The 14,401-nt window shown below is 42.4% G+C and overlaps 1 protein-coding gene across 15 annotated transcripts in view; it reads left to right on the top strand.

Annotated features, from left to right (window-relative positions):
• dnm1a (dynamin 1a) overlaps positions 1-12,575 on the top strand; it is a 48,582-nt gene extending 36,007 nt beyond the window's left edge. For 6 of the 15 annotated variants that reach the window (XM_069513487.1, XM_069513483.1, XM_069513475.1 and 3 more), the window contains 7 exons: positions 5,727-5,836; positions 6,394-6,505; positions 6,718-6,732; positions 6,974-7,144; positions 7,248-7,489; positions 7,681-7,884; positions 9,442-12,575. In XM_069513487.1, coding sequence (XP_069369588.1) covers positions 5,727-5,836; positions 6,394-6,505; positions 6,718-6,732; positions 6,974-7,144; positions 7,248-7,489; positions 7,681-7,884; positions 9,442-9,472 — 885 coding nt within the window. In that variant the 3' untranslated portion in view covers positions 9,473-12,575. Of the gene's footprint in view, positions 1-5,726; positions 5,837-6,393; positions 6,506-6,717; positions 6,733-6,973; positions 7,145-7,247; positions 7,490-7,680; positions 7,885-8,033; positions 8,069-8,717; positions 8,755-9,441 lie in introns of all 15 variants that reach the window. The other 9 variants (XM_069513485.1, XM_069513476.1, XM_069513484.1 and 6 more) reach the window with 5 other exon arrangements.
• Positions 12,576-14,401: the final 1,826 nt, after the last annotated feature.

The raw sequence follows: 14,401 nt of genomic DNA, 5'->3' as shown, positions 1-14,401 counted from the left end.
GAGAGGAGCACAAAGGCTGTCACTTTTTAAAGAGGAATGAGGGGGCAGAAGAGCAACTTTCCAACAAATAAAAATGTAAAAATAGAAGTAGTGAGAATGCATGTTTTTCCCTGTGAAACCGGACACTTCAGATTTGATTTGTTATCTGGTAACACTACATAATGCATGAAGTATAAGAGCGTGCAAGCACTTTTCTGATACTTCATGCTGCCCAAGGTGATTTGATATTACCGTTATTGCACAACTCGATGAGTCACAAGCAGCTGTGTGTTCCCAAAAGTAATTCACTGTCAATGTTAATCCAAATGGCATACAGTCAAATGAAGTTCCCTCAAATGCTCTTTCCTAAGTCGTTTTCAGAGATGAACTCAAAAAAATGTTGGGGAAACTGGGTTCAGACATTTTCTGTACTTTGCTTTTCAAATATGCAGGAGATTTTCTGGGTCAGATGTATTCACAACAGCAGGAAAATGTCTGCAGTGTTCAGGTGAGGGGTGGCACCTGGGTCGAGCACGAAGGAGGCAGGAAATTAAAATAGAAATTCTGCTGCTACACGGGCTCGCTCGGACATTTCCCAGACATTTTATTAGGGGGCTGGCTGTAAAAGTTCCAGAAAATGTCTGGAGCAACTGACTAGGACATTTGTGTTCTGACACACAGCCCCCCGGGAGAATTTCAGGAAAAAGTGCGCTCTTCAGCGCATGTTTGAAAACAGCTTTAATGACACATTAGTCACTGAACTAACAGATTCTTCAGGAGTGGCTGGGTTTCTTTATGATATGTAGAACCAGTAATGCAGTCTATTCTTCCAGCAAAACTTATGTTCAGGAATATGTTTTTCATGATGTTACAAACATGTTTGACAAAAGCGTATTATGATATAACAACTGCACTGAACTATCATCGTTTGATATTGCGTGCAGATGCTAAACAAGCGTTTCCACCAGTGCTTCAAACCTAAACGAGGCTCATTCTTCTTCTGTCTTTCCACATCCCCATCATGTAACAGAACTGCTCTCTGTGTTTCATTTTTTTTTCTTTTTTAAAGTCAGAACTCAATAGGGGGAATGGCAGAAGAATGGAGGGAAAGAAAAACTGAGGGAGGTGAGGAGGAGGGTTGTGAAAATTGCCGTTGGCTGCCACCCAGGGCCCAGTCTTTGTGGTAATGAAGGGTTAGAAGCAGCGTTATTGCTCCCAGATGCCGTGCGGGTTCTCCGCAGCCCTTTGATGCATGGCCCAAGTCACCAGACTCTCGTCAACATACACTCTGCCACACACACATACACACACACGAAGACATGCAGCCTCTTAAAACAACATGGATGCCATTAACGACTATCTTCTTGGTTTTGCCCACCAAACAACTCGGATTTGTTTTAAAGTGTTAATTGGATATGGTTTATGTAAGGTCCATGTGTGTGTGTGTGTCTGGTGTTTAGTATTTCCGTGTGTGTGTGTGTGAGGCCATATTTCATCCACATTTTGAATTTGTGTTTGAGTCCATGAGACGTTTCTTTGGAAGGCGTGCAGAGTGCTAAAGTGTCTTTATGAATTCAGAAGTGAACTTCCTCTGGCTTCTCATAATTAGCCTGCGATTACTCACTAGCAAAACAAAACCATGGAAAGTACTTTGCACACACACAGGGCTCCAAACGCTGCAAGGTAAACTACCAAGTGCACTGCCTCATCTCCTGCATTAGTGTGTGTGTGTGTGTGAGAGAGAGAATAAAAGTTGCATGTGTCGGAGCTCTGACAAAATGGTCGGAGAAAGAATGTGTTCAATTATTTGCAAAAACAATGGATTTCAGATTCATTAGTCAGAATTACTGTGGTAATATTGTTTTCTAAAATTGAAGCACTTAGCATGGCAACTGCTAAAGGTTTCAAACCATAAACTGTATATAAAGATGGACGACATGACGGCTTTCCAAGAGTGAAGCACTCAAGCGGCTGCCTGCAGTATAGGTCATAAACCCCACCCCCACCATGTTAGTAAATGGGACATGAGCCAAACTAAAAGGTCAAAGTTGTTAAATGATTTTTTCTCAAAGACGGATCCTGTCATTTCCTTTTTGATGCTATATAATGGGGGTCAAACATCATGATTGACAGCTGATCGCAATTGGTCGTGTGTGTATCGGCAGGAACTCAATACCTCCCCCATCACTACTGCGCAGATTCTGGTGCAAGATGGCAGCGTTCAGACCTGGAATATTTCAGCTTCTTTTCTGGGTGTGGGGAGGAAGAGGACACGCGTCGTCCATCTTTATAAACGTTTCAAACCCGGCGTCACAGGTTAAATGGTGGAAGTAGCTCTGCCAGGTTTTATACATCTGCCCCTGTGAAGGGATTTCTATCCCAGTACAGGGTTCATAGTTTGTTGTGGTGTTGGACCGGACTCCATTATGAGGCAATTCTTATATATGACACTTTCACCAATGTCAACAAAAACAATGATGAATATTGTAACAATAGTTTATGTCCAAAGCTGTGGAGTTGCATTAGACAATATATGTGAATCTAATCAAATGACCCATAAATTTATATATTGTTTTTTATACAGTCAGTACATGTGATTCGTATAAATTGTGTGTGTTTGTTTGTATAGAATCACAATCTCATCATTCTAACAATTATGACCTCATCGGGACACTGAACTACTTAAGTCAAATTTATTTGAAGGTTCCTTCCCTCAGATGTTACGTCAAAATCAACGCAAAAGCTAGAATCAAAATGCAAAATAAGAAAACACATAAAATTCAGCGGTGGTGCAAACAGATTACACAGCTCTTCTCCAAACAGACGTGTCTTTAGCTGCCTCTTAAAGGAATCCACAGAATCAGCAGACCTGAAGGGTGCGGGCAAAACATTCCTCAGCCCCAAAAGCTCAGATCAACACGGGTCTTTAAGTGGGTGCGTGGGACAGACCGTAAATTTAGTTTATTTGACCAAGAGAGCGAGCTGATGAGTGAGGGTCGGCCGTATACAGTATGAAAATGTACTGGGTGTAGTGATGAAATGAAAACTTTGAACTGGATCCTTTGTGTAACGTGGAGTCGGTGAAGAGATATGAGAGTAGGGGTAACGTGAGACCATCTACTTGACCCATGTCATGTAACAGCTTTCTGAGTTGTGAGTAGAGGATCATGGTCAGTCCTACTGAGCTTTGAGAAAAGTGTGTTCGCTGTGACATTGCTCAGGGGACCAAGGTGCAGAAATAGCCCGAAGAACTGTTCAATCAGTACAGGAAACGGTTAAAGACAAAAAAATGTGCGTGCCATATAGATGTCTGGAAGTGTTAATAACTTAATAATGTAATTACATGGTGCATATTCCTAAATGCATCCCAAATACATGAGTTATCTCCACCATCAATGTTATGTTTTCACCCATCTGCTCGGTTGAACCAGAGTCTTAACAGGCCTATAGATTATACAAATACACTCACAGACATATGTACGTTCATTCAAAAGTCGGCATATGTGCGAATGATCATGCACACAGAGTTTTGTGTTATGCTTACGCTGTTTCCATGGTGATTAACATAAACAGAACGGAAGTCTCTCGAGAAACCTTATTGTGGTTTAGCTGTTTGTATCTTTCCTCTTCACGGACGTTGGGTCTCAATCGAATGAAATGCTGCCGACAGTGTGTGTACTTTTCTATACATCTCATATAAGCTTGTCATCCATGTGTATCTTTGCGTCCATAGGATTTTGTTTTCTCATGTGTCCCCGTGTGTGTGTGTCTGTGCTCAGTGTCTGGGATCTGTTCTCTTGCCTGCTCATGCTGACTGGCTTTTATGTGAGCATATGGGAAAGAGCTCAATCCCCGAATTCCCCAAACACGTAAAACAAAAAACGCACACATGCAAAGATGGGCTGATTGACAGAGAGGAAAAGCCTGATAATCCGTCTGATGTGTGTGTCAGACGTCTCATGGATGAAATAATATTCATCATCGCTTTCTTATCTGTTGTTTGTCTTTCTGGTTTTGTCTGTGCACCGAACACAATTGTTTAATCCATTCTCACATGGAAATATTGCCTTTGCCAGCGTTTATACAGTGTGATAATGTAATTTAGTAACTTAAGCTAGATTTGTCATGTACTTATCTCTCTGCCACTTCTTTAGAAGTTCAGTGTCTCTGTGCTTTCCCCACATTATGCACACACTCACACACGAGTCTCTCCCCCCCCCTCCATCTCTCCTGACTGGATTTACTGGCCAGAGGAGAGGAAAATGTATGAATCAGTCCAAGGTTGCTCACTCCCAGGGAGAGGGAAAGCCAGAGAGTGAGGGGAACAAGGGGAAAGAGGAGAGGGGGGAAAAAAAGATGAGGAGAGGGAGAAATGGAGGAAGGCAAATATTGAGAAATATTGAGGAGACTAGAAGCAGAATACGTTACCCTCACGGCCGCTATGAATGTTGATGTCAGCAGTCTGGCTGACTGCTTGTTTGGTTTTTCAGGGTTTTTTTGGTGAATCAGACACCTGGGAGTAGAGGCACTGCCAAATGTGTCTGTGTGTTTGTGTGTGTGTGTGTGTGTGTGTGTGTGTGTGTGTGTGTGTGTGTGTGTGCGTGTGAGAGAGTGAGCAAGAGAGAGAGAGTTTTTACATGCATTTAGGGGATATGGCCATTTGGCTGCATGGGTCATAAATCCTTTGATGAAGGAGTTTGGTCTCACACACACACACACACACACCATCTCTCTCTTTGACACACATGCTGGGTTGGGCAGGGCAGGCCCATGGTTAGCCATCCAGATGGTTTTAAGGTTAGTTAGAGACTATGCTCAAAGGTGCACCCAAAGCAGTGTGTGTGTGTGTGTGTGTGTGTGTGTGTGTGTGTGTGTGTGTGTGTGTGTGTGTGTGTGTGTGTGAGAGTGTGCATGTGTGCGCGTGTGTGTGTAAAAGCTATGTTTGTGGAAACTCGCTCACCCTGTGCTATTTTTGGCTGCTCACTTCTGTGAATTCAAATTTCACCGTCGATAATAAAACGTTCACACACACATTGACCCTCATTAAAGACACACCAATAGACTTTGAGGATTAATGGCAACGTGTGTGTGTGTAAGAGAGTGAGTGAGTAAGTGAGTGAGTGAGTGCCCTCATGTAGATGACTAACTTTGAGGTTCGTCGATTCATAAATACTTGGATGTCTGGAGATCATATGTAGTACAAGATTTTTCTACACTGGAAGGCTCTCTCTCCCTCTCTCTTTCTCCCTCTCTCTTGCTCTCTCTCTCTCTCCGTTCGTGTGTGTTTCTCATTTGTTGCTCGCCCTCTTTTTTTCACATCTCTAATCAAAACCACAGACTCTGTACAGGACGACTTCCATTGCTCTCTCCTGCCTCTTTCTTCTCCTTTTTTTGTCTCCTGTAAAATCTAATTGTGAGTGTTTACCCCTGGTTTTCTTTCATCTTCCCTTCTTTTTCAATGTAGTTTCTGTCATTGATTATCATTGTTCCAGCAGAATCTTAGTCTCACATACAGTACGTCAAGAGGTAAATTGATCAGCCCACACTGATCTGAACGCAGCGTCATTTTCAGTGGCTTTTTAATCTATTTTAGTCTCATTCACACAACGTCAGGGCAACTGCTATAAATCTCCGAGTTCGTTTTTACTTAAGAGTCAAATTCTCACAGATGAGGTAACTCACTCTCTCTGCTCTCTCTCGACCTCATGCACTATGTAAGGATTGTGTTTCTCTTTCGCCCCCTGCAGGAGAAAGAGAAGAAGTACATGCTGCAGGTGGACAACCTAAGGCTGCGCGATGTGGAGAAAGGCTTCATGTCCAGCAAGCACATCTTTGCCCTCTTCAACACCGAGCAGAGGTGCTTTTAAATATGAGCACACACATATCATCAATATGTTTATGCACAGCGAAAAACCTGAACTCATAATTAAGAGTCGTCTGTGTTAGATAGCAAAATAAAGTGATTCAGTGATAAAATTCAGGACAATAAGTATAAATATACCATAATATAATAAAATGTGCAATTAAAAAATAATATACGAAAACAAAATATGAATTCTCAGGACAAAGACTTAACAGGGAAAAAAAATGTGATAAGAGTGAAAGCCTGAAAAAGGGCTGCAGCACCACACTATACAAATGTAAAAGCCGTCATTCACAATTTAATTTAGTAAAGTTAATACCAAATTGAGCTTTAAGTAAAGAAAGCATTGATGCTATTTATGTTATTTGTTATTTGTTGAAATGTTGTTACAGCTTTCTGTATCTTTTTGATAAACATAAATTAATTACCATCTGTATAGCTGTGAAAGAAATGTCGTGGAGTAAAATAGTCTGATATTTGTCTTTGAAATATAAACAGGAATATCTCAGCTGTTTAAGCTTGTTTGTTTTGCTTTTACGTTTTCTCCACAGGAACGTTTATAAGGATTACCGTCAGCTGGAGCTGGCCTGTGAGAGTCAGGAGGACATTGATGCTTGGAAGGCCTCGTTCCTTCGAGCCGGAGTTTATCCTGAACGTGTCACGGTAAAGATTAATTCTATTTAGAACAGTATAGTAACGTGTGTTCTCCAAACTACATGCACAGTAAAGCACATCCTTAACTTTGTCAAAACCACATAGACAAACGATAATTTTATATGTTGACGTGAGTCTATTTTAATGTTGTCATGTCTGATGTGTTTCTGTATTTGTCCTTTTCGATGTCTTTTATCTTCCATCACTGTTTGACCATGTAGGACAAGGAAGGAAAGGTAAGTTTGTGTCTTTTCATCATCACGGTGTCTTTTCCAGAACATTTAATTTGAAAGAACTGGACAAAATCACATTAATACAAAGTATTTTGTTATATATTTAATCACATTAGCACTGAACAGTTTGTAAAAGGTTGTCAAGAAATCAAGGAAGTTAAATACGAACATGTGATTTGTATTAAATGCTGCATCACACGTATCCTCTTCTCCTCTTCAATATTCTCTGACTGTGTCTCTGCAGAGCGACGGCGGCGAAGACAGCAGCACTGACAACTTCATGCACAGCATGGATCCTCAGCTGGAGCGGCAGGTGGAGACCATTCGTAACCTGGTCGACTCCTACATGGCCATCGTCAACAAGACCGTCCGCGACCTGATGCCCAAGACCATCATGCACCTCATGATTAACAATGTCAGTCACTGGTGTGGTGGTCAGAAGTGTTGCTGTTGTATTCAGCTGTCGTTTGTTCCTTGGATCACAGAATGTTTCTCTTCTCTTCTTTCTGTCCGTCCAGTCGAAGGAGTTCATCAACGCAGAGCTGCTGGCCCAGCTGTACTCGTGCGGCGACCAGAACACGCTGATGGAGGAGTCTCAGGAACAGGCCCAGCACCGTGACGAGATGCTGCGGATGTACCACGCCCTGCGAGAGGCGCTCAGCATCATCGGCGACATCAGCACGTCAACTGTAACCACCGCCATGCCACCGCCCGTGGATGATTCCTGGCTGCAGGTGCAGCGGGCCAACTCCGGAGGAAGGTAAGACATAAACACATCTGTCGGCTAATTATCCTTGTCAGATAAACCGGGATCTTTATTGACTGTAATGAGTTCTGTGAATATGAAATGTAGTTTCTTAAATGATTATTCGATTATTCTGTGATTATTATCTGACTGAATTGTTGCTTCACCTGATGTGTTTCACCAGAGTTTCCTCTCTTCTCCTCCAGGTCTCCGGCCACCAGTCCAACACCAAACCGCAGAGCTCCGCCGGGCCCCCCCGCCCGCCCCGGCTCTCGTGGGCCTCCACCCGGGCCTCCTCCTGCCGGGGGACCCCCTGTCCCGTCCCGGCCCGGAGCTTCTCCGGACCCCTACAGTGGGCCGCCACCTTCTGTGCCCTCCAGGCCTAACCGTGCACCCCCAAGTGTGCCCAGGTGAGTGGAAGCATGAGAAGTATTTTAAACCCTTCTTCACACCAATGTAGAGAACGATTTTTTTTTTTTATGAGGACTTTAACATCCATCAAATAGCTTAATTCTGAGGAGCTATCCAACCTGAAGTGTGGATGCTCTCTGTTACTAAGGGGGATGTGAAGACACCTGAAGCCACATGAAGGAGGTAAATGAAAGTGAAGAGCTGTGGTTGAGATAGAGGATGATAGATGGATAGAGATCCCTAAATAGAAGGATAGACATGTCGTGATTCTTTTTCTCTTGGTTTCACCTTTACTTGATAACTCTCTGCCGCCACTCTTAACTTTCAACACGCTGTCAAACATCATCAGTGACAACTCCTCTGATCATCACTAACACACACCTCACATCTGTTCTCGTCTAGATTATTATTTTGAAGCTTCAAAGCTGCAATTAGGGTGAAGGAAAAAGTTTGGGTTTTCTTTCTCTTCTCCATGAACTGTATCTGTCGTTGCACCTGTCAAGTTTTCCTTGTGCTCGACTGTGTCTGTGAGCTAACTAATGTTTTTGAACGTTCATGGTCAGAGTAGCAGCTTGCCTCGTTTACTGCAGGAGACGCTAACGTTGCAGAGTGAAGCTCTCACTGACACAAATTCAACCTCTGAATCTGATCCTCCAAACTTTTCCATCTAAATCACTTCGCCGTGTTCTGGTGCGTCGGAAGCGAGAGCTGAGCTCATGTCACATTGGTCATTTCCTGCACTGTAACCGTTTGCACTCCTTCTCTCTTCTCTTCATCCCTCTCTCCCTCACCACACCTCTGTCTCCACACATGACTATGGTTCCTTCTACAGAATCACTATCACTGACCAGTGAGGGATGACGTTTCTGGTACGTTGGGTACTGTCCGCCATTATCATCACCGCCATCACTTTCCTTCTCTCTCATCCTTTCATGCCTTCACTGCATGCCATCTCCTCTCTCTCACTTTTCGTTTCTCTTCTCAGAGCGCTGCTTGGCAAACACACGCCCAGGGTGTGTGTTTGAGTTTGCATCAGTGTGTGAGCTGATTTTGGTCGTCAGCCTTTTTTTTGTTTTTGCTGTTGATGCTAACTTGTTTCTGAAAGGTGGCATCAGTGTGTCGGGAGAAAGAGGAAGTTTCTTATTTGCAGCAGCAGGGGGTTGAACAGGATTCAAGTCAAAAGTTCAAAACTTAAAGATTGTTGTTGGTTTTGTGTGCGTGTTGAATGTGATGTTAAATTTGCCACAACATCCCACTCATCCCTAACTTTGTGCAGTGAGGCCTTGATGGAACATAGACATATATACACATATATACATAGATACAGCCTGACCTGCTGTGTGAACTGAGCCTGATATCTCATGTAGTGATATGTGTTATTTCATGATGTAGGTGGTCGTCTGTGTGCATAAGTGGAGATGTTGTATCATTGTGTATGTGCATGAATTTTAACAATGGGGGGGAATCCAGAATCAATTTTTTCACACGTTGACAAACACTAATCCAACTTGTTCCCTCTGTATCTCTCCCTGTGTGTGTGTGTGTGTGTGTGGCAGTCGGAGACCCCCGCCTTCTCCAACCCACTAGCCCTCCGAGCTCCTCCCTCCCCGCTCTGCCCGTCCCTCCTCTGGATTGAGAGTCCACGGACAACAGCGCCACCTTCTTGTCGTTTTTCTGCCTCACTTGACCTCGGCCGGCTCCCTTCTCCTGCATCTACTCCTCCCTTACAACAAGCCGTCTCTCTCTCTCTTTCTCTCTCTCTCTTTCTCTCCCCCTCCTCCCTCTGTTCCACACAGAGATGCAGAATACTTGAAAACACAGCTGCATGACCGACACCCCAACTCCCTCAGTGTAGAGAATATGAAATATCTGATAAGAAAAAAGTGTGTGCCCATATGCATGCACACCTGCTTACATAAAAACACACAAATATATATATATACAAGCAAACACAACATATTCTTCCTCCTTTTAAACCTGACGGAGGAGACTTTACACATCAAGCATGAAACTGTGCCTGAGTATTACACTCCAGCATTTTAAATGGGTATTCTGGCTGCTGACTTCTTTCTCTCTTTTTAAAATTTGTTATATTTTTTTATGTTTTATTTTATGATTTAGTTTTATTGTTCAATAAAAGAATACTTCAAACTAAAACATTTCTTTCAAAAGAGAAGAGGAAGATCTTTTTTCTTCTAATTTGCATCTTGAGAATAAAATTGAAATGTGGAGAATAAACCTGAAATTTTAAGATTGAACTTTTAAGAATATATACAAATTATCAAATGCTTACATTTTGTAGATGAACTGTGAAGAGCAGTTTTAGAAATGAGGACATTTCTTCTCTTTTAGTTCATAAACACAGTGCGGTGATCCGTTTTCGGACTTTGAAGAGACTCTCCCGACTTCAAGAGGAGAGACTCATCAACCTTTTGATTTCATTGATGAAATACAATAAAAACGTCTTACTCTGATTTAGTTTTAAGTTATTCTCAACATTTCATCTTCAGGGCATTATCACACATTCACGAGTGTGAAGTGAAAACAGTGGGTTGAAGTTCACCGAAGTTGAACGCTGTGATTTGCCTCACCGCAGGAAGCAAACGCCTAATTTGCTTCCTCGCTCGCGCAGATTAGGAGTAAACGGGAAGTGAAGCTTTCCCACCGATACATTCATGCATGAGAGTCATCATCTGGACATTTCCACTTTATTTTTGAAATGTAAAATGGGAAAAAAAATAAAAAAATCTCATCACAGTGTTTTAGTGAAGTATTCCTTTAAGAGATGTTGCATTTGAGTGTTTTTCTTTTCATTTATACCAGTTGTATTCAGGCTTTGATCTGTAACAGTGCTCCCCCAAAAAATCACAGGCGAGGACACACTTCTCTAAAACATCCATAGTGAGAAATAGAAGACAGAGAGGAAAGATACCATTCATAAAATCAGTATTTATCTTTTTTTTTTTTTTTTGATTGCATTTATTCCGAGCTGCAGATCAACACCGTGACGTTTCTTGTGTGTCCTCACCTTAATGATTTCGGGAGTTTCATGTCCATCCTCCCATACAAGGAGGCCGTCCTCTCTGTTTCTACTCTTTCCACCGAAACAGCCGGCCAAACAAGAGCGGGCCCCCTGCCGCCATTTGCCTCTTAGAGGAAGCCCCTTGACCTCTCTTTCACCTCCTCTCCTCTAAAACTCCCATCACCTGACTGCCCACTCACTCACTCATTCTAGGACATAAAGGAAATAAAGGATGAGCTGCAGACTCCTCATCCTCAGATATCTGCACAGATAGGGTGTATCTGCTCTTCATCCTTGCTTTCCCTCCTCTTCCTCTTCCTGTCTTTGCTTTAGGACAGGGGGAGCAAACATGTGAGAGACTCTCTGGGCCTTTTTGCCTCCAGAAAGCCTCAATGTCCTTAGATTTACACACGTTCTCTCCTCTCAAATCATTTTGAGTTTAAATGCTCACGCTTGTGTGCGACAACCACCTCTGAAAACACTGTTGTCTGTGCTTCCACAGAACCTATGCAACAAACAAACTGGTTTCCCAATTTATTTATTTTTTTAACTTCCTGGTGCCACTTTTCCCTCCTTCCTCCTCCAATCTTCACACAAACTTTGCCATATCTTATGGAGGCTGGATCTAAATAAAAAGTGCAATATATAAAAAGGATATATAGGAAGTCTTGGTGCAGAAAGCTGCATGTCACCATTCAAATAAAAGAAAGAGAACATGTTGAACTGAGAGGAAGGGGATCTGTGGCCTGGGTTGCAGCCTGAGCTTTTTTTTCTCAGAGGGAAATTTGGTTTCTGTGTGTTTTTAAGTGAACTGCATCAAATCATTCAGGATGATGATCTTTCATTTCTTTTTTCTTTTTCTTTTCTTCCCTCTCTCAGTGGTCACGGGGGTGAGTGAGAATATACCAACAGCCACAGTCTATGCATAAAACTATCGAGCGCTCCTTCTGTTTCACACTGTGAGTCGAACCCATCTTTTCAACCCCTGCACCCCCTCTCTTCTACCACTGAACTCAGTGTGATGTGTTGTATTTTTGACTCGTGACAAAAACCAACAGACCCACCAGCCACGACTAAGCCCCCACCCCCGTCTCTGTACCTCGATTGATGTAAAATAAAACTTGTGCATCCCGGTCCTCCACGACTGCAAAGCAAAACGAAGCATATCCTACCTTTGGTTTAACAGTGAATAGTTTATTATGGACATATCTTATTAACACGTTATTCTGTATATGTGTGGTGCATCTTATGGGACTTGTACTTCTACTGTCTAGAGAATTTAGTCTGCAGTGTATGTACTTGCTGAATATTTAAATTATTATGAATAAATGAGTATCTGTATAAGGAAATAATATTAAAAAAACATACAAAAAATGTATAATACAGTGATGTATATTGATGTGTGCAGGCAGGTTTGATACTGTAGCTCGTAGCAGAGAGGTGGTTGTTTGTTTTTCTTGTCTTTCTCTCTCTGTCTGTGTGTGTGTGTGTGTCTGTGTGTGTGTGTGTGAGTATCAGGGCAGGGACACCCTCGGTGAGTGTGTGTGAACTCTTGCAGCAGCTCCAGCTCCTGCGTCTTGTTCAAACTGACGATGGATGATGTTACACAGCAGGACGGCTGCGCTTTAATGTCATCACATTAAAAACCTCAGTGTACTGAAACTCTCAGCTTCCTCTCTGTCTGTCTTTTTTCTTCCTCTTCCTGATGCTTAACATCAACATCTGTTCCTGAGAGCGTATTTGTTATTTATTTGCTTTAAAGGTTCAGTGTGTAAGATTTAGCTGAATGGATCTATCGGCACAAATGGAATATAAAATAATCCTCATGATGTTTTCATCAAAATTGTATGAATTGTAGTTTTCTTTACCCCAGAAAAGGCCCTTTATATTTAAATAATTTATATTTACATGGAGTGGGGTCCTCTCTATGGAGGCCGCCATCTTTTTAACAGTAGTTCAGACCAGACAAACTAAAACCTTTAGAGTTTTTATGACAACTGAAGGTTTACACTGGTTCTCTGTCATGTGTGGAAGGGGAGGGTGAGGTGAGGGGTATTCAGCTGCAACATGCACCTTTACCACTAGATGTCACTAAATTCTACACACTGTACCTTTAAGGACACATCAGGAAAGTCGTGTAAGAAAAGTTATTCAAAAATATCTTGTACTTTTTTTTATAGATTTGGTGGTTTCACCATTTCCGAAGGTCGTAGAAGCTCGGGGATGGTCCCAATGGATCGGGCAGAGCCACATTAGTAGAGATGGAACCAACTTCCAAGTCTCTATGACCTTCAGAAAAAAAGTTATTGAACAATATCTTGAACTCCTATAGGTTTTCATCCCTAACCCTAACCCTAATCACAACCAAAAAATCAAACACCAATCACAACCCTAACCCTACCCCTTCCAAAGGTCGTAGAAGCTCGGGGGTGGTACCAATGGATCGGGCATAGCCACATTAGTGGAGATGGAACCAACTTCCAAGTCTCTATGACCTACAGAAAAAAGGTTATTGAAGAATATCTTGAGCTCCAATGGGTATTCATCCCTAACCCTAACCCTAATTGCAACCCTAACCCTAACCCTAATTGCAACCCTAACCCATATTAGGGATTAATTGGAATAACTCCGCGCTGCTTGCTTGAAACGTGCTGAAATTCGGTGTGGTTGTGTGGCAGGCCACCCTTTATTAATCATGAAATGCACAAGTCTCTAGGACTTTCAGAAGAAAAGTTATTCAAAAATATCTTGTACTTTTTTTTATAGATTTGGTGGTTTCACCATTTCCGAAGGTCGTAGAAGCTCGGGGGTGGTCCCAATGGATCGGGCAGAGCCACATTAGTGGAGATGGAACCAACTTCCAAGTCTCTATGACCTTCAGAAAAAAAGTTATTGAACAATATCTTGAACTCCTATAGGTTTTCATCCCTAACCCTAACCCTAATCACAACCCTAACCCTACCCCTTCCAAAGGTCCTAGAAGCTCGGGGGTGGTACCAATGGATCGGGCATAGCCACATTAGTAGAGATGGAACCAACTTCCAAGTCTCTATGACCTTCAGAAAAAAAGTTATTGAACAATATCTTGAACTCCTATAGGTTTTCATCCCTAACCCTAACCCTAATCACAACCAAAAAATCAAACACTAATCACAACCCTAACCCTACCCCTTCCAAAGGTCGTAGAAGCTCGGGGGTGGTACCAATGGATCGGGCATAGCCACATTAGTGGAGATGGAACCAACTTCCAAGTCTCTATGACCTACAGAAAAAAGGTTATTGAAGAATATCTTGAGCTCCAATGGGTATTCATCCCTAACCCTAACCCTAATAGCAACCCTAACCCTAACCCTAATCACAACCCTAACCCTAACCCTAATTGCAACCCTAACCCATATTAGGGATTAATTGGAATAACTCCGCGCTGCTTGCTCGAAACGTGCTGAAATTCGGTGTGGTTGTGTGGCAGGCCACCCTTTATTAATCATGAAATG

The sequence above is a fragment of the Paralichthys olivaceus genome, chromosome 18 (assembly GCF_024713975.1).
Source record: "Paralichthys olivaceus isolate ysfri-2021 chromosome 18, ASM2471397v2, whole genome shotgun sequence".
Lineage (NCBI taxonomy): Eukaryota > Metazoa > Chordata > Actinopteri > Pleuronectiformes > Paralichthyidae > Paralichthys > Paralichthys olivaceus.
Note: the sequence above shows the minus strand (reverse complement) of the source record. Positions and strands in the feature narration are given on the sequence as shown.